Genomic DNA, 20,451 nt, shown 5'->3' with positions numbered 1-20,451 from the left:
AAAGGCTCATATAACAAATCCAATTGTATCTTTTTTTTTTTTTTTTTTTAAAGCCAGTCAAATTAACCCTGGGTCTAATTGTGTAGTGGCAGGGTTTTTAGTCACTTAGATCCAACTGTAATAAGTTTTCTACCTTTATTTATTTTACTTAAAAAAAAAATGTCACTAAAGACTATCCACTATTGTTAAAATATTGCCTTCTTTGATAACCCATAGAATATTTTGATAGCCACTCATAGGGAGTTTTCTAAAATAAATTTATATTAATTTCAATCTCAGTAAAGGTGAGCCATTGGCAAATATTAATAATTAATTGCTATACTTTTTCAAAATTTCTCATATCAGAAAAAAATGCATTTGACATAAAAGGCATTTGGCAGATTGTATTGCTTTCTTTCTTTCTTTTCTTTTTTTTTTCTTTTTCAATTCTTTCTACAAACAGCATCCAAGAAAAGGCAGAAGTGTATTCCTGAGGCTTCTGGAACAGTCGATCCCATAAATTCTCTAGAGTAGAGTTTCTTACTGGGTGTGTAGGCATCTGAGGAGTTTCTGAAAAATACTCATGCCTGGAAGCTACTCCCATAGATTTTAGATGTATTCTGCAGCGAGGTATTGGAATAAAGCAAAAATAACCATAGAAAGTCTGAGACATTCGGCTGGGCATGGTGGCTCACACCTGTAATCTTAGCACTTTGGGAGGTCGAGGCGGGCAGATCTCTTGAGCTCACAAATTTGAGACCAGCCTGGGCAACATGGTAAAACCCCATCTCTCCAAAAACAAACAAACAAACAAACAAATAAAAATTAGCTGGTCATGGTGGCACGTGCCTGTAGTCCCAGATACTCGGGACGCCTCTGAGGTGGGAGGATCGCTTGAGCCCAGGAGGCGGAGGCTTCAGTGAGCAAAGATTGTGCCACTGTGCTCCAGTCTGGGCAATAGAGCCAGACCTTGTCTCAAAAAAAGGTTGAGACATTACAACCACAGCAATCAAATTCTCTTTATTTTATAAGCAAAAGGGAAGGCCAGTGTGGTTCCAGGAAGGCAAGGACAGCAAAGCTTATCTGCTCACCTCTCCGGACTGGGCCTCTTCCCATTTCCGTGTACCTCCATGAGCAGCTCTGACGAATCAGCAGGCGATGCAATGCTTGTGTTGAGCAGAAGGTGTTCGTGCTGAGCGAGGTACTGGGATGGGGTCTGCTTGGCTGCCCGAGCGCAGTGCAGCAGTTCTCGCTGTAGCAGGGGAAGGTTGGCCTTGAAAGGAAGAGGCAGTTTTTCCAGTGTTGGGCCCTACACAAGAGGGCTCAGCACCTCAAAGGGCTTTCACAAAGCAGATGATACAAGATAAAAGTCTTTCTCTCCTTGGCAGTCTGATTTTCATATACTTCTTCTGTGAGTCAATGATATCTCTTATATTGCACCTGAATTACTGGTTCAGTTGTCTCTTGCCCAAATCAGATGTAAATCTGCTTAAGGAAGAGACTGCACCTTATTTACCTTTGCAGCCTAGTATACAGTCAAAGCTCAATAAAGGGTTGTTAAACATAGTAATTTTAAAACATATACTTCTGAAGACTTTAGTCAGTGAGAGAATTACTACCGCCTCTGTGGGAGTCATTCCAAGTCCTGGTTTCTCTCTTCTGAACCCCAACTCATCTCTGATAGCACTACTCAACCTTCCTTCATGTTCTGTATAAAAGCTGCCACGGGGCCGGGCGCGGTGGCTCAAGCCTGTAATCCCAGCACTTTGAGAGGCCGAGACGGGCGGATCACGGTCAGAGGATCGGTGACCATCCATTGACACCGTGAAACCCCACTTCTACTAAAAAAATACAAAAACTAGCCGGGCTGCATACTCTGTAGTCCCAAGCTACTCGGGAGGCTGAGGTGGCGAGGGAATGGCGAAACCCGGGAGGCGGAGCTTGTGGTTAGCCAGACCCCAGCCACAGACTCCAAATTTCCCATGCCATAGAGCCAGACTCACCCCAAAAAAAAAAAAAAAAAGTTTTGGAATTCCTGCAAACTGTGATTATTCTAAAACATGGGAGTTTGAAAAGGAGCACTGGGAGTGATATAAAATGTAAAAAGATAATTCATGGCCGAGTGGGGTGGCTCACACCTGTAATCCCAGCACTTTGGGAGGCCAAGGCGGGCGGACCATGAGGTCTGGAGATGGAGACCATTCTGGCTAACACGGTGAAACCCCGTCTCTAGTAAAAACACAAAAAATTAGCCGGGTGTGGTAGCGGGTGCCTGTAGTCCCAGCTACTCAGAAGGCTGAGGCAGGAAAAGGGCAGGAACCTGGGAGGTGGAGCTTGCAGTGAGCTGAGATTGCACCACTGCAGTCCAGCCTGGGCGACAGAGCAAGACTCCGTCTCAAAAAAAAAAAAAAAAGATAATTCATTAAGTAGATATTTTTCTCTCTCATACTTAGAAAACCTGTAATAGGAACAAATCACATTTTAAAACCCTATACATCTTTTAAAGCTGAGAACTTGATTTCCTTCATACACAGAATTTACTTTTCCCATTTTTATCAAAAAAACCATAAAGCAGAAATTATATTTTTCTCACCAAATTTAAAAGCAATGCAGGCTGAGCTCATAAGCAAAGGCTTAATCCCAAGGGACAGATGAGCAAGTGAAAGGAGAGTTTTAATACATGCAAGTAGCCATCCCTTCACTGAGGGTTAATTTAGCAGGCACCATAATTAGTGACTGTTTTAAAGCAGAAATAAATTGACAAAACCCTAAATGCTAGCCAAAAAGCTGCCATAACAACCTACCTCATGCTGTTTTCCAAAATAACAGAGTTAAGAATAGGGAATTTGACTAAATAAAACTCTTTTAAAGTCTGTTCTATAACCTCAATCTTGTTGCAACTGTAAAAACTTAATTGAAAAAAACACCATGTCAGATCTTTACACTGGTGACATGTGTCCCATGATGAATAAAAAACATGCTAATTATTTCCTATTAACACAAATTTCACAAATCTTTCTTGATTCTAGAGTCTTGGGGAAATAATTGTCTACCAGCTCTGATATACATAAAGAAGACCAAGATAGAACCAGCACAGCTGTTTCAGGGCTCAAAAAGGCACCACAGGCTGCTCAGAGCAGCCGAGGCTTCAATGCCATTAGAACTGAGCAATGATACAGGCTGTGCACCCTAGACCGATGCATTTTCCTGTGCTCCAATATAAGGTTTTAAAAAACTGGTATCAGTACTTTAGTAAGATAACCCATCTGTCTGATGCTATTACATTTTCTTAGGAAATGAAAATAAGGTAAAAGAAAGCAAAAGAGGCATATTTATTTGACCAGACAGTAAATATTACAGGCTTTGTTAAACAGCAAAATTAGATGCCGGGCGCAGTGGCTCACACCTGTAATCCCAGCACTTTGGGAGGCCAAGGCGGGCAGATCACAAGGTCAGGAGTTTGAGACCAGCCTGGCCAATGTGGTGAAACCCATCTCTACTATAAATACAAAAATTAGCCAGGTGTGGTGGCGCATGCCTGTAGTCCCAGCTACTCAGTAGGCTGACGCAGAAGAATTGCTTGAACTCGGGAGGCGGAGGTTGTAGAGCCGAGATCGCGCCACTGCACTCCACCCTTGACAACAGAGCAAGATTTTGTCTCCAAAAAAAAAAGAGGCAAAATTAAAGGTATTATAGAAATACTCATAAAAGAAAACAAATTTCCATAAATATTGACAAAATTCAAAATACAGTGACAACTGAATACAGTTTTTCTGTAAAATGATTCTAATCAAATCAACACCAGCAAAAACCAAATCCAGGTGCACAGACATTAGTGGGACATGTGGTGAAATATGAATAAAGTCTATAGATAACAGTGTTGTATGAATGTTACTTTCCTGATTTGATATCTGTATTCAAGTATTTAGATGTATAATGTCTGCAGCTTACTTTTCTTTTTTGAGACAGAGTCTTGTTCTGCCACCCAGGCTGGAGTGCAGTGGCACAATCTTGGCTTACTGCAACCTCCGCCTCCCAGGTTCAAGCAATTCTCCTGCCTCTGCCTCCTGAGTAGTTGGGACTACAGGCATGTGCTAATTTTTTCTATTTTTAGTAAAGACGGGGTTTCATCATGTTAGTCAGGCTGGTCTCTAACTCCTGACCTCAAGTAATCTGCCTGCCTCGGCCTCCCAATGTGCTCGGATTACAGGCGTGAGCCACCACACCCAGCCTTGCAGCTTACTCTTAAATACTTCTTTTTTTTATTTTTTTTTTTTTTTTTTAATTTTATTTTTGAGGGTGTCTCACTCTGTCACCCAGGCTGGGGTACAGTGGCAGAGCTCACTGCATCCTCTGCCTCTCAGGTTCAAGCGATTCTCCTGCCTCAGCCTCCCAACTAGCTGGGACTACAAGCGTACGCCACCACACCTGGCTAATTGTTTTTCTATCTTTTTGTAGAGACGGGGGTTTCGCCATGTTGGCCATTCTGGTCTTGAACTCCTGAGTTCATGCAATCCATCTGCCTTGGCCTCCCAAAGTGCTGGCGTTACAGGTGTGCACCACCGTTTGAAAGGATTATGTTCCATGTAAATATAACACGGCCTCATTTCATTTATCATGTAAGCATGATAATGCAGAACAATCTCTCCAAACGTTATGCTCCATAGAACATTATTGCAGAAGACATCTTTAGAAACTAGACTATCTGGGGCTTGGGGAGACACAGTGTCTTCCTATATCCTCTCCTGACCTTACAGTAAATCTAAACTGCAAAAGCCTTGCCTTTTGTCCGACAGCTTCTTCTCAGATAACAGTCTCCACACTCTGACTATACCCAAAAGATTAGTGACCAGTTATTTCTTCTGCTAGGAGCTCAGCCTCCCTTCCACCCTGACACTTCCAGCCCAAGCACCTCCTATTCTCTCCTATGCTAGCTACTTCTGTGTGTTACCAGCAATGTCTTGCATACAGACTACAACTTAAGGCATTTGCAATTCTCATCTCATTAAAACTAAGGTTTATCTGTTGACTACACTCAGACCTCTCTACCAGCCCAAAATAAAGATCTAAAAACGTGGCAAGTGGCTCTGATTTAAATCACATAACAGGGATGAGCAGAATTTGCGGAAATACTGAAGATAAATTATATTCAGTAATTATCTTATCAAATTACCTTGAGAAATGGAATCACAAAAGGACGAAGGGGAAAGTTTGTGGCTTCTTGGAGCTTACAGTGGAATTCCTCGATTGTCACTGTTGAGTTCTGAAAAGATAAATAACCTTGTTCAACTTCCAAAACTGGACTTCCAAAACTTACAGTGCCAAACTTTTTTTTTTTTTAAATGTTATTTATGTATTTATTTATTTATTTGAGATGGAATCTCGCTCTGTTGCCCAGGCCGGAGTGCAGTGGCGCGGTCTCAGCTCACGGTAACCTCCACCTCCTGTGATCTCCTGACGGTGAACTCCTGACTTTGTGATCTGCCTGCCTCGGCCTCCTAAAGTGGTGGGATTACAAGGGAGAGCCACCGCGCCCCGCCTTTTTATTTTTGTTTTTTAAATGTTTAGTAGAGACGTGGTCTCGCTATGTTGTCCAGGCTGGTCCTGAACTCCTGAGCTCAAGCTATCTTCCTGCCTCAGCCTCCCAAAGTGTTGGGATTACAGGGGTGAGCCACCGTGCTCAGCTGCTGAAGTCTTTTAAATCGTAAGAAAAAGGATAACTGCAGAAACATTATCAGGAACTCAGATGCCTGGCAAAGGTAAACCACACTGGTTTCTTATGACAGAAATTCACCCTCCTTGATTCCCTTCACCACCACCCCAAATCCAAATTCTCCCCTTTGCCAAGCAGCCTAGGCTGCAGAATAGGGCACTGCCTTTCTCACTACCCATGAAGAGAGGCACTCAGGTCCCTGATATTGAGAGGTTCACTGCAAGTCACTTCAGGGACAGGGTATCAAGCTTACAATGTTTCCTGTTATACAGGATACTGATTCGGCCTAGGATGACAACTTTAAGACATTTTGGACTCCACAACCTATGCTCATTTTATGTCTATTCTCTTTTTTTTTTTTGATTGAGTTCCTGCCTGTCAGCTTCAGGCTGGAGTACAGTGGCCGGATCTGCCCACTGCAAGCCCGCCTCCCGGGTTTATGCCATTCTGCCCCCAGCCTCCCAGAAGGACTATAGGCTGCTCAGCCACCTCAGCCTGCTAGTTTTTGTATTTTAGTAGACGGGTTTCACCTCTGCTAGCTTACAGGGATGGTCTCTCGATTCTGACCTCGACTCAGCCTCTGCCCCGGCCTCCCAAAGTGCTGGATTTCATAGGTTTGATACCACTGCGCTCTCGGCCAAAGTTCATTCTTTCAAGTTCTGCTCCCTACCTCCTGGCATAACTTCCCCCAAATCTTCAAAATAGAAAAACAACAACAACAACAACAACAAACCCAAAAAAAACAACAGATGCAAAAGCAAAAGGAAAAAAATAGTTGCCTTCTAAGACTTCAAGTGGCCTGTATGTGTTATGCATACAAATAACTCCCAACAGGCAAACCTCCATTGGTAAGTTATTACTGTTCTCTAAAAGAGTGCACGTCCTCTGTGTTTTCTCAAAAGTCTAGGCCTCATATTAGGAATGAGACTCAGCAACTCTGCGAAGGGGAATGAACAAATAAAAATATTTTCTTCAAAGTTCACACAATATTTGTATTTCAATTCCTAATAACACTATATGATAGCAAATTAAAACAAATGAATAAAACAAAATGTGGGGATTATTCTGAATCCCTGCCTATTCCCCTGCAAGAGCTATTACCATTTCTAGGAATTTACTTTTAGAAACTTTACAAGTGTTCAAAAACATAGTATGTAACTATGTAACATGCAACTTACCCCCACACTATCTCAATATATTTTCCTAACCAAAAAAAAAAAAAAAAAAAAAAAAGGAAAATACATAGATCTACCAATAGGAAGCTACATTAAAATTACAAGAGTCATGTATGCTTATGCAGGGAGGGGAGAGAGCAGATTTGTATGCATTAAGGCAGAAAAGGTATCCACAATACCGCTAAGTGAAAAACCAGAAACAGAACATTATATTTTCTAAGAATCCACTTACAAAAATAACACACATACATATTATATCATATATTTAATGCCTGGAAGAATAATCACAATAATAGTTATTTCTGAGTATGCAATTATGTTGGATTTTCCAAATATATAATATTTATTATTCGGTAAACATTAAGATATTTTCCTTCAGGGAAAAGGGGTATGTCTAATTTAAACATATTAAAGGAAAATGTTTGAACATTTTCCCACATTTCATACCAAAAAAAAATTATTTTAAAGTTAACTGTGTATCTAAGTATATGACATTTGCACAATACAGCCAAAGAAACCTGTAATTCTGGTAATCAGGAATAAAAACTAAGTGTAAGAGAACGATACTCTTTTATACCTACTGCAAGGGAAGCAATCAGGTCTTGAAAAGCAAACACAAATAGATTAAACGTATGGAAGCCCTACATGAATGATTTCAAGTATACTTGTGGGTAGACAAGGGGAAAGGATGGATTGTGTGACACAGGGAAATCGTGAGTTAGGCCAAAGAAATGGACTCAGGGCTACATACATAGTATATCTACTGCGTAGGGCAGTCCTGCATGACAGGGATAAACACTTCCCTCCTTCAGCTAGTTTATTAAACCTTATTTTATATTAAGAGCATAATTGTTTGTTTCTTCCCCTCAAAGATCTCATAGTCTAGTGGGAAAAGAGGCAACTAAGCTATTCATTGTAGTATGATGGAGGCACACATGTACAGGACACTACTGACTCACAGAGAAGATGTATTTGCTTAAATTTTTTTTTTTTCCCCAGAGATACGGTCTAGCTCTGTCACTTAGGCTGGAGTGCAGTGGCATGATTATAGCTCACTGCAACCTTGAACTCCTGGCCTCAAAGAATCTTCCCACGTTGGTCTCCAGAACAGCTAAACCAGCTAATTTTTTTTTTTTTTTTTTTTGAGACGGAGTCTCACTCTGTCGCCCAGGCTGGAGTGCAGTGGCGCAATCTAGGCTCACTGAAAGCTCCGCCTCCCGAGTTCACACCATTCTCCTGCCTCAGCCTCCCGAATAGCTTTGACTACAGGCACCTGCCACCATGTCCGGCTAATTTTTTGTATTTTTAGTAGAGACCGGGTTTCACCGTGTTAGGTAGGATGATCTCCATCTCCTGACCTCCTGATCTGCCTGCCCTGGCCTCCCAAAGTGCTGGGATTACAGGCATGGGCCACTGCGCCCAGCCAATTTTTAAATTTTTTTTTGTAGAGGAAGGAATCACACTACGTTCCCCAGGCTGGTCTTAAGCTCCTGGTCTCAAGTTGGCCTGGGCTTTCCAAATTCTGGGATTATGGGTGTTACCCACACCTGGCCAGAGAAGATATATTTGAATCAAACTTAGGGGGTCAAGGAATTCTGTACAGCAGTTTGTCCTTGAGGAAATCGAAATGCAGCTTTGGGAAAGATGTGTCAGAGCAGAGAGAAGAATGTTGAGAGGTAAGATGTTGGGGGAACCTGGTCTCTGGACTTCAAGGGCAACATTTATACTCCAATGTATCCTCTATTCTGCTTCCTCCAATGCTTACATCTTTTTTTTTTTTCTTTTTGAGACAGAGTCTTGTTTTGTTACCCATGCTGGAGTGCAGTGGTGGGATCTCAGCTCACTGCAACCTCAGCTTCCCGGGTTCAAGTGATTCTTGTGCCTCAGCCTTCCAAGTAGCTGGGATTACAGGTGTGCACTGCCACTCCTGGCTAATCTTTGTATTTTCAGTAGAGACAGGATTTCACTATGTTGGCCAGGCTGATCTCGAACTCTTGACCTCAAGTGATCCTCCCAACTTGGCCTCCCAAAGGGTTACAATCTCAAAAGTAGGAAACTAACATTGGTACAATGTACTTATAGTTCTATACCATTTTGCCATATGTGTATTTTCATGTAACCACCACTGACCAAAATATAGAAATACAGAAACCTTGTCTATCTTTATCCTCCTGGTTTATAATAAAAATTGGCAATTATTTCCTCTACATATACTGACAACCATATCAGGCAAAGTAATTTTTGCTGCCAATGCCAAACATAATTTAGAAAACTCAGGAGAAGGAAAGTTAGTTAGCTAGTTACCTATGTATGTATGTATACATGTATGTATGTATCTACCTACCTACCTACCTACCTACCTACCTACAGAGGTGGAGTATTGCTCTGTCACCCAGGCAGGAGTACAGTGGTGTGATCATGGCTCACAGCAGCCTCGAACTCCTGGGCTTAAGTGATCCTACTGCCTCAACTTCCTGAGTAGCTGAGACTATAGGCATACTCCACTGTGCCAGCTAAGGAAAGTTTATTTATTTATCTATATTTTCACTCTTAAACTCTTAACATTTTCTGCATACCCTGGTCTGGTATATATCAGAAAAACAGAAAACCTCGGGAACTCACTGCTTATGTAGTCCCTTAGGTCCCACGAGTGAATCTGCTGTCTTCTCTCTACCTTTAAGAGTCTTTTTTTTTTTTTTTTTAAAGGCCTGCTTGTAAGGTTGGGCCATTTAAACAAAAACAAAAAAAAGATGGGTCTTGCTCTGTCCCCCAGGCTCACAATCTACCTGCCTCAGCCTCCTAAGTAGCTGGGACTACAGACGCACTCCACCACACTTGGCGAAGAGTCTAATTATTTTTGTTTTATATGTAATGTCCATGGCTTTTTGCTATTTATCAGGGGGAATAGGAAGAAGTTTGTCTTTCTACCTTCCCTCTGAACCAGAATGAGACTTGATTATGATAATGATAATATCCTATTCCATAACAGATAAATTGTACTTTACTCAGGGTTTTACAGACCTTTTAGTTAGCTTCAATGGGGGAGGGGGTACTTAATGTTGAACTGATTATCTTGGTGTATATTGTTTACTATTTTCTTAGGATGAATGGTACCAGAAACATTGCCAAACTATCCTCCAGAAAGTACATTCTCCAAATAAGTAAGTGAAGCACAAAACATTTACCATTACCTTGAAGTGGAAATTGCCCGTGCTTGCTTCCTGGTATAGTTAGGGACTCTCAGTACTTTACTTCTTATACACCATGGACACAGAATGCAGACAGGTGAACTCCAGCTACTAAATTATGTGGCCCTTATTTTTAGAGATGGGGATCTGGCTATGTTACCCAGGCTGGCCTCAAACTCCTGGGCCCAAGTGATCCTCCTGCCTCAGCCTCCTGAGTAGCTGTGACTACAGGAACACACCACCACACATATGAAACCACAATTCCACTGTTGCATGCGATGCTTCCACACATGTGTAAGAATGTTCATAGGAACATTATTTGTAATGGCCCTAAAATGTACTAAATGAGTTAACCTAGTAGGCCTAAAACTGCTAGCCTTAGAAAGGCCTGCTTATAAGGTTGGACCATTGGCTGGCATCGAGGACCCCGGATGGTAAACAGTTTCCTACACTGATATAAAACTTTTCTTAACTCAAGAGGTGGCAGCAACCCAAATGTCCATTGAGGGATTAACAGATCAATAAAATGTGATATAGACATAAAATGAAATATTATTTAGCCTTAAAAAGGAAGGAAATTCTGACATATGCTATGACATGGATAAACCCTGAGGACATTAAGCTAAGTGAAATAGGCTAGTCACAAAAAGACAAATACTGTATGATTCTACTTTTATGAGGTACTTAGAGTAGTTAAATCCATAGAGACAGAAAGTAGACGGTAATTGCCAGGGTCTAGGGACAGAGGGGAATGGGGTGTTATTGTTTAATTGGCGCAATTTTGCAAGATGAAAAGTTTTGGAAATGGATGGTGATGATGGTTGTATAATAATATGAATATACTTATTGTCACTAAACTGTAAACCTAAAAATAGTTAATATAGTAAATTTCATCATAATTCAAAAAAAGCAATTGTATAAATTCCTTAACCCTGTGATGCTCATAGGCTCTAAGTACACAATGGCGAACAGGGACACATGGTGAACAGGAAAAACAATATGAATGTACTTAAGACCACTGAACTGTGTACTTCTATAATGTATATTTTACTATGGAAAAAAACAGTTAACCCAAGTGTAGCCATTTAAAATAAATAATTGGACACACCTACATATACTTTTCATAACTAAAAAAAATTCAATTTTTTTTGGCAAATGATTTCTTTTCTTTCTTTTTTTTTTTTTTTGAGATTTTTTTGAGATTTTTTTTTGAGATGGAGTCTCGGCAATCTCGGCTCCCTGCAAGCTCTGCTTCCCGGGTTCACGCCATTCTCCTGCCTCAGCCTCCCTCCTGAGTAGCTGAGACTACAGCCTAATTTTTTGTAATTTTAACAGAGATGGGGTTTCACCGTGTTAGCCAGGATGATCTCGATCTCCTGACCTCGTGATACGCCCACCACAAATGAATTTTTGACATTTTTACTTTTAGGCTTGAAATTATTTTTAAGAATAGATAATACTTAAAGTAATTTGCTGCTGGAATCATCATAACATTTTGATGTCTGCTTTGTTTCCAATTATGTTCAAGCTCATTTTGACACTTAACTCCAATGACCTTATTCTGGATCCAGTAAGATTTTTCTATAGTAGTCTAAAATTTGAGGAATAAACAGGTTTAAAATAAAAAAGAACTAAACTTCCCTAACTGATAAGGGTGACCATGTGTAGAGTGGTTCTGAGAACAGTATGGTTCATGCTAAACATGAGTTTTCCTTCTAAGAGGGTAAAATTTGGCAGGTGCTAGGCAAAGAGTGCCTATGTGACCAGGCCCCAACAAAAACCTTGGCGTTGAGTCTGTAATAGGCTTCCCTTGACAGAAACATTGCATGTATGTTGCTGTATTTTCGTTGCTAAGGAAAGGGAGCTCTGTTACCATTCAGGAGAGGGAGAAAGCATAAGGAAACCTGCAGATGGGTTCCTCCAGACTCCACCTGTGTCTCTGTTTTATGATCTCACTATGTTCTCCTTACTATGCCTCTATAATAGAGCTTAGCTGTGAGCAGAACTGTATGTGAAGTCCTGTGACTCCTTCTGGCAAATCTCCAAACATGGGGTTGATGCTGGAGACCCCAAAACTGGCCCAAATTACAAATGACTTATATGTAAAGGTATAAATTGTGGGGGTATTCCTATGATATGACACTATATAGCAATGAAAATAAACTATAGTCAAACGTAATAAGGACTAAACCTCACAAATGACAAAAAAGTCATTTATTGCATTTTGCCTTGTATGAAAGTTGTTCCTTTCATAATAGACTGATAAATTTTTTTAATTCATATTTTGAGATAGGGTCTCACTCTGTCACCTAGGCTGGAAGTGCAGTGGTGCAAACACAGTTTTCCTGGGCCCAAGGAATCCTCCCACCTCAGCCTACTGAGTAGCTAGGACCATAGGCATGTGCCACTATACTCGGCTAACTTTTAAAAAATCGTTTTGTAGAGACAGTCTCACTATGTACCCAGGCTGGTCTTGAACTCCTGCATCCAAGCAATCCTCCCACCTTGGCTTCCCAAAGTGCTAGAATTACAGGCGTGAGCCACCACACCCAGCCTTAGACTAATAAATTTTTTAAGGCAGTAATTGTTAAACTGTTTGGTCTCAGAATTGCTCTAATTTATATGGATTACATTTATTGACATTACCATATCAGAAATTAAAGTTGAGAATTTAATTAAAATAAAAAATAACTATACTGGTTCAGACTGAGGTGTGACTTTTAATATCTGTAATTTTCCAAAAGAAATGCAGTAAGAAGAATAGCACTGTTTTATCATTTTGTCAGTCTCTTTAATATGTAGCATAATAGAAAGTCTCTTTAATATCTAGCGTAATAGAAGCCAGTTGTATTCTGTCTACTTTTGCATTTAGTCTACTGCTATATTATGAAAACAGTTTTCACCTTCTGAATCTCCAGAAAGGATCCTGGAGAATCTTCGGGGTCCCTAGATTTACACTTAGAGAGCTGCAGCTTCAAGGATTAGTGCTGTGATTCATCTTTCTATCCCATATAAAGGGGTTAACATATACAAAGGAGCACAGAATGCTTTTACTGGAGGTAAATCTTAAAGAATTCAATTAGAAACATTGGGAACTGGCAGTACTTCCCCTATAAACACTGAGAATAAAACCCCACCCAGTTGTCGATATCAGAAAATCACTCCTTTATGCCACAGGTTCACCACGTGCAGTATAGAAAGAAAGAAAAATTACGTGTACCTTGCAAATTCTTAAGCAAGTTTATATGCACAAGGAGCTGAACAATGCAATCCCTTTGATACTATTTATTTAGGCCATGTAACTTGTAATTTTAGAAATCATTGTTTTGAAAATTAAACTTGTTACTTCTCTACTCTCCTTGGTTTGGAAACAATGCACTAAGCACTAAATATATTAAATTACAAAACCTTGTTGTTTTTAACTTGATTGGACACCAGTGGGCCTGTTGAGACCAGTTTTAAGAAAAATCCAAAGTTGCTTATTGGAATTAAATCAACATCTTAAATAACAAGTAAACATTATCGATTGTTTCTCTGATAAGCATTGATATAAAATCTACAATTAAACATCACATCTGTAATCCCAGCACTTTGGGAAGCTGAGGCAGGCAGACTGCTTGAGGCTAGGAGTTTGAGATCAGCCTGACAAGATAGGGAGGTTCCGTCTCTACAAAAATATAAAAATTAGCTGGGCATGGTGGCATGCACATGTAGTCCCAACTACTCAGGAGGCTGCGGCAAGACAATTGCTTAAACCTGGAAGGTCAAGGCTGAAGTGAGCTGTGTTCGTACCATCTTCCTCCAGGCTAGGTGACAGAGTGAGACCCTGACTCAAAAAAAAAGAAGGAAAGAAGGAAAAAAACCTATATTTAAACAGTTTTATACAAGTTATTCAATAACTAGTCTAGTCTGTAGCGTTTGCCATATTACTATGGGTTTGAAAATGAGCAGAAATATCTAGAACTTCTCTGCTGGCTTTGGACCTGAACCACATACTCGGGCAGCTGAGAACAACAGTGAGGTTGTACTTACCACCAGTGCAAGAACAAGAGTCCGCACCTTCTCCCCAATCTCAGGGGAGATGTCATTTCCAAACTGTTGCAGAGTGGTAAGAAAGCGTTTCAACTTGCTGAGCTGTCGAGCACCACAGGTGGCTGGCAACTGCTGATTTGTGAGTGCAGATGATGTGGAGGAGGCAGGACCATTGCTGAATCTCTGTGGTGGTGATGGGGCACCATTCAGGGTAGGAGGAGAATGGTTGATTCCATTGCTTACTAAAAGAAAGCCAAAATGAAAGACTCAGGTTACGTGCAAAACAAGGGGACGTTTGTTCATTTTTTCTTGTTTGTGTTCTCCTTCATTTGTTCATTTGAATTTTGTAAAGTACATGTTATAAAAGTATGCAAAACTGGTTCTGTCCTCAATGAGATTGCTGTCAGATAAAAATGGTAACAGAGTAACAGTGGAGTGTTAAAAAGAAAGCAGAGTGCTCCGAGAGCAATAAGAAGCGACATCTAACTCTACAGGTGCCATGGGCAGGGGTGGGTAGTTTTAAGAAAGACTTCCTGCAACAGGTAGTGCTTGAGATGGGTCTGGGCCAATAGATCTTTCCAGTGACGGGATACTCATGCCCATCTTTTACATCGCATCTCCTTCCCAATTTCAAGGGCCCCAAAACACTAGGCAGTCAATCAGAAGGTAGTATGTGAGCAAGACACCAGAAGAAAGTTATGATAATATGAGGGATATTTTTTAGGCCCACTGATTTAAGGACTTATTCCTACAATAAGGTACCTATTTCTTTGGCCATCCAGAATACTCATGTCCATTAGAGCCAGTTACTGTCTGCCTTAACGGTGCTAGATTAATACTGCCAAACCCTCGGCCATTCAATGAAGCATCTTCCTGATTCCATGCAGGACACTCCCATCCTACATTTTTGCTGAAATTATACTACATGTGATTAATTACAGTTTTCCTATTTAGTTCTTAATAGTCATTTCTTGAAAATTTTAATTTGGAAAACAACCCTAGAGCTACGGTTTTGTTTTTTTGAGGCAGGGTCTCATTCTGTCATCCAAGCCGGAGCGCAGCGGCACTATCTTGGCCCACTGCAGCCTCGATCTCCTGGACTCAGGTGTCCTCCCACCTCAGCCTCCTGAGTTGCTGGGACTACAGTCACATGCCACCATGCACAGTTAATTTCTTTTTAAAAATTTTTTGTAGATAAGGGAGTCTCATTATATTGCCCAGGCTAGTCTCAAACTTCTGGGCTCAAGCGATCCTCCTGCCTTGGCCTCCCAAAGGCTGGGATTACAGGCATGAGCCACTGTGCCTGGCATTGAGCTACGTTCATGTTGGCATTAAGTAAAAATCTAAATTATCTAGTACCTAAGTGTCATTCTGCTTTCACTTAATCATATCCAGCCTTAAAAAACTAAAATAGTGAAACTGTATCTAAAAACATAAGAAACAATTTAAGACATAAGCAATGTTTAAAGAGCCAATCATTTAATCTTTACCTAGCTTAGAAAAATGACATTTAATCATATTTTGCCAAAAACAAACTTATTATCATAAAAAATCTTCCACTTCCCTTTTACTTCCTCTAGGCCAGTCACAGTCAGTTAACTATCTCTGTTCCCTCTTCTTACACTGAACCTTATTCAAATTTGACCGGGCAAGCTCTTCTTCATCCCACACAGTTCAGGTATCATCTCTGTTAAGGAGCATTCCTTGACACATGCTGCTGCTGCTGCTCCACTTGAAGGTAACCTTAGTGGATTCACTACATCTCTGTGCTGCCTATGTGCATATGCATGCTTCCACTATTTTACTTTGAGACAGAGTCTTGCTCTGCTGCCCAGGCTGGAGTGCAGTGGTGTGATCTTGGCTCACTGCAACCTCCGTCACTGCAACCTCAGCCTCCTGAGTAGTTGGGATTATAGGTGCGCGCTACCACACCCAGCTAATTTTTTGTATTTTTAGTAGAGACAGGGTTTCACCATGTTGGCCAGGCTGGTCTCAAACTCCTGACCTCAAGTGATCTGCCCTCCTTGGCCTCCCAAAGTGTTAGGATTACAGGAGTGAGCCACTGCGCCTGGCCTATGCTTGTTTATTTCTGTATTTGTGTTGCCTTAATAGATGTTCACTTATTAATAATACAATACACAAAACATATGTGCACACTTAAGTTTTATAAGCTGTGTAAACAGTGTATATTTTTGCTTTGTTCATTTGCTAGCAAAGGGTTAAGTGTTTAGGAAAATGCTACTGAATGATTCACGCATAAAAGACTAACGGCCTGAGAAAAGGGGTGATTTTCTTGTGTCTTCCACTAGAGGAAATTAGTAAAGCTACAGAAAGGAAAGTTGAACACTCAACCTCAGCAATCCAGAAAATTAGTTGCAATAGTCTGCCATTTCTTTGTTTTCACAGAAAGGTCAACTGCCATAGGAAAGTTGCTCCCTTTTGAAGGAACCAATAAAAATAACACATTACCATGCATTTGGCTACTCTGATGTATAGAAAGGCTTTTTCTTAGTCTCTTCAGTAAAAAATGTATGATCACATTTTCTGAAATGAAACACAACCACCGCCAAGCAGCCAAATATGGAAGCAAAAAGGGCTGAATTTGTATATACATATATCTATTGGTGTATCCTGAAATCTGATTGATGGCTGAGGTTTAAATCTGTTTCTTTTCAAGATAGTATATATGTCTTGGGCTGTTTAACAGATATTAGAATTTAAGAAAAGGGATATCATACTTCTTTTTATTCACTCTGGCTCAAACTGAATGCTGCAGTTAACAGCTACTCAATTCAAATGTTTTGGGAAAATAATAAACTTCCAATTAAAGCTGTACATCTTACATTCTCTTCTCTTGCCTTTTAAAACAATAAACACCCAAACCAAAAAATTTTGAGCAAGGACAGTGTGCAAGCTTGTATAATGGTATTTAAATGAAACAATACATACAGCATCTAGCTCAGTGCTCTGACACTCTTTGGGCATTCCAAAAATAGCAGTACATTTTGGTTTACAGGCAAAAGATGTGCAGCGTGTCAAAGTGAACTGGGGGTGGCAGCATGTGCATGGAAAGGCAGAACTCAGATGAAGATCAACACACTTGTGTGCATGTACGCACAAGTTTATTTGGGGTTCTTTTGGTGATTATAGATACACAGGACTGAAATTGTTGAGTTACAGGGCACGTGGAAATTCAGCATTAGTGCAAACTGCCAAACAATTTCCAAAACATGTACTAAATTACACTCTAACCAGCATTGTATGAGTATTCAAGTTACATCCTCATCAAAACTTGGTATCATTCTGAACATCCTGGTGGGTGAATAATGGTACTGTATTGGGTGTTAGTTTGCATTTCCTTGATGGTTAGTGAAGTTGAATATCTTGTTACATATATTATTAGCTAACATAATGGCTATGGACTGAATTCTGCCTGAGCCTTGGCCAAATTCATACCTTTAAGTCTTACCCCCTTGTACCTCAGAATATGACTATATTTGGAGATAGAGACTTTGAAGAATTCATTAAGGTTAAAAGAGGTATTACAAATAGTCCCTAATCCAATACGATTATTATCCTTAAAGGCAGGGGAAGAGACACCAGGGACGCACACAAATGGAGGAATGGCCATGTGAGGGTATCGCAAGCAAGAAGGCAACCTTCTACAAGGCCCAGGTAAAACCAAACCTGCCAACACCTTGATCTTTACATTCTTGACTCCAGAACTGTAAAAAAGTTAATAAAAATAAAAAGTTAATTAAAAGTTAATAAAAATAAATCCAGTCTGTGGTATTTCATTATGGTAGCCCTAGTAAACGAATACAAAAATATTATCTTTTGTAAAAAGTCTTACCATGACAGCATTGGAACATTTTTCAAATTCCATAATTTTAGAAAACTTACTTTGAATCTCATATGGCAATATAATAATTTAAATTCACTATTGTTAGAGTCAAAGAAATAAAAATAGTTACCAGCCAAAGAATATGAAAACAAAATATTTAAAAAACTAAATATCCAAATAAACTAAGTATTATTCTCAGAGGGTATAAGTAATTTAGAAAAGAAACAACCAGAAATATATATCTGTGTCTATATTTTCATAGCACTTTGAAAATACTGAATAATATATGTGGAAGGCTTCATGCAAGTCAGTCACTTAGATCCAAATGTCACTCTAAACTACAAACATAAGTAACTAAGAGGTCTCACATGCAGTAGGAGTGAAGGACACTGGTCTCGGTCCTCCAGGATTTATTGGTGGGAGGGGTGGCATGGTGGGAGGTGAGGATCTGGACTGTATCTTCACTTCCACAGGCGATCCAGGCATTGCTGGCACCCTTTTCTCAGGACCAACTGCAGAGAATCAGAGAAACGGAGGTTAGGGTTTTCTAAAAGGTTGCAGAAACAGACAACAATTTGAAATACCAACATATTTCCCTAGAGGACTGCTTAGTATAATAGGCTGAATAGTGACCCCCTAAAAGATATGTCCACGTCCTAACATCTGGAACTGTGAATGTTACCTGATTTGGCAAAAGGGTCTTTGAAGATATCATTAAGTTAAAATTCTTGAGAGGAGGAGATCATCCTAGATTGTCTGAGTGGGCTCTAAATCCAATCTGAATGGTGTCCCTAAAGAAGGGACGTGACACAGACACAGAGACACACACAGAGGGAAGCCGATGTGAGGACAGTCACGCCAAGTGGCGACAGAGGCAGGGACTGGAGTGACACATCTATACACCGAGGAGTGCCAAGGAGTGCCAGTAACCAGCAAGCCAGGAGGGAGCAGGAGACACATTTGTCCTCTGAAACCCCGGGAAGGAATCAACCTTGCTGATACCTCAATTTTGGGCTTCTGGCTTTCTGAACTGTGAGAGAATAAATTTCTATTGTCTTAAGCCACTCAGTTTGTGGCACTTTGTTACTTCAATTCTAGGAACTAAAACGAGGAAACAATGTCAAGAGGTGACATGAACTGAAAGTTAGCAGTCTCTAGATAGTGGCTGAGAAAGGAAGAAACCAGGTTACAAATATAGTTTACCTCAAATGCATTTTTTTTAAACTTCTCCTTATAAATGAATCAAATTATGAGGGGGAAAAAGCTAACATAGGAACTATCTAGACTTAGGCCTCAACTGCATGACATGAAAAGAAAATCACAATCAGTTGTATATAAATCAATATTAATAGGCTTGGTGCAGTGACTCATGCATGTAATCCTAGCACTTTGGGAGGCTGAGGTGGGTGGATCACCTAAGGTCAGGAGTTTGAGATCAGCCTGGCCAACGTGGTGAAACCCTGTCTTTACTAAAAATATAAAAATTAGCTGGGTGTAGTGGTGGGTGCCTGTAATCCCAGTTACTGGGGAGGTTGAGGCAGGAGAATCGCTTGAACCTGGGAGGCAGAGGTTGCAGTAAGCCAAAATCATGACACTGTACTCTAGCCTGGGCGACAGAGCAAGACTCCGTCTTAAAAAAAAAACAACCACCATTAATAATGATGTACTAAATTATATATATATACACATATCAACTACATCAAGTAGGATAAAAGAGGGAGTCAACCTCTCTGACCTCAAACATGTAAATGTCATTCATGCTATATATTGTTCAAAAAGACGAAAAGTAGAGCTGATTCTACATTAAGCAGAGGCTACTTCATCTATGGGAACAATTAATAATAGGCAGCTGTTTGTTAATAGTAAATGGCAACAAAATTCCAGAAAGATAAATTAGGTAAACTTCATGATGCTACAATTAGGTAGGTCTGAGCTAACAGGAATCAGACTTGATACCAACGAGTAATATTCTAACGTATCTAAGAAGTTATTTTTCTCTATCAAAGAGAACTTGCTACACACTTGGTTAATAGGACCAGAGTTACCATAATCACCTTTAAATTGAGCTATGTTCCTCACAGTAATTCTAAGCTTTTCACTTAAGTACCAGGCGTTCATTCTCCAATAACTGCTGAATTCAAATTCAAGTGCAAAAAATGGGCAGCAAAGGCTCAAATGAGAAGGTTAAGTCCAAGTTTTCTTTCTGTGATAGCACAGCTATAAAGACAATACCTATAAGAGTGTTCACGATCGTGGCAACAAGGAACATTTTTGTGCATTGATGGGACACTTTTTAATAAGAAAAGTATCTCCAGGCCGGGCGCGGTGGCTCAAGCCTGTAATCCCAGCACTTTGGGAGGCCGAGACGGGCGGATCACGAGGTCAGGAGATCGAGACCATCCTGGCTAACACGGTGAAACCCCGTCTCTACTAAAAATACAAAAAAAAAAACTAGCCGGGCGAGGTGGCGGGCGCTTGTAGTCCCAGCTACTCGGGAGGCTGAGGCGGGAGAATGGCACA

At 40.4% G+C, this 20,451-nt stretch overlaps 1 protein-coding gene across 2 annotated transcripts in view; it reads right to left on the bottom strand.

Annotated features, from left to right (window-relative positions):
- CBFA2T2 (CBFA2/RUNX1 partner transcriptional co-repressor 2) overlaps positions 1-20,451 on the bottom strand; it is a 164,703-nt gene that overhangs the window by 27,344 nt on the left and 116,908 nt on the right. For both annotated transcript variants that reach the window (XM_003904844.5, XM_009216317.3), the window contains exons 2-5: positions 18,300-18,443; positions 14,088-14,329; positions 5,153-5,242; positions 1,071-1,252 (exon numbers count right to left, since the gene is read on the bottom strand). In XM_003904844.5, the coding sequence (XP_003904893.2) occupies positions 1,071-1,252; positions 5,153-5,242; positions 14,088-14,329; positions 18,300-18,443 (658 nt within the window). The remainder of the gene's footprint in view (positions 1-1,070; positions 1,253-5,152; positions 5,243-14,087; positions 14,330-18,299; positions 18,444-20,451) is intronic.

The sequence above is a fragment of the Papio anubis genome, chromosome 16 (assembly GCF_008728515.1).
Source record: "Papio anubis isolate 15944 chromosome 16, Panubis1.0, whole genome shotgun sequence".
Taxonomy (NCBI): Eukaryota; Metazoa; Chordata; class Mammalia; order Primates; family Cercopithecidae; genus Papio; species Papio anubis.
The sequence above is the reverse complement of the archived record's forward strand: the minus strand, read 5'-3'. Positions and strand labels throughout refer to the sequence as shown.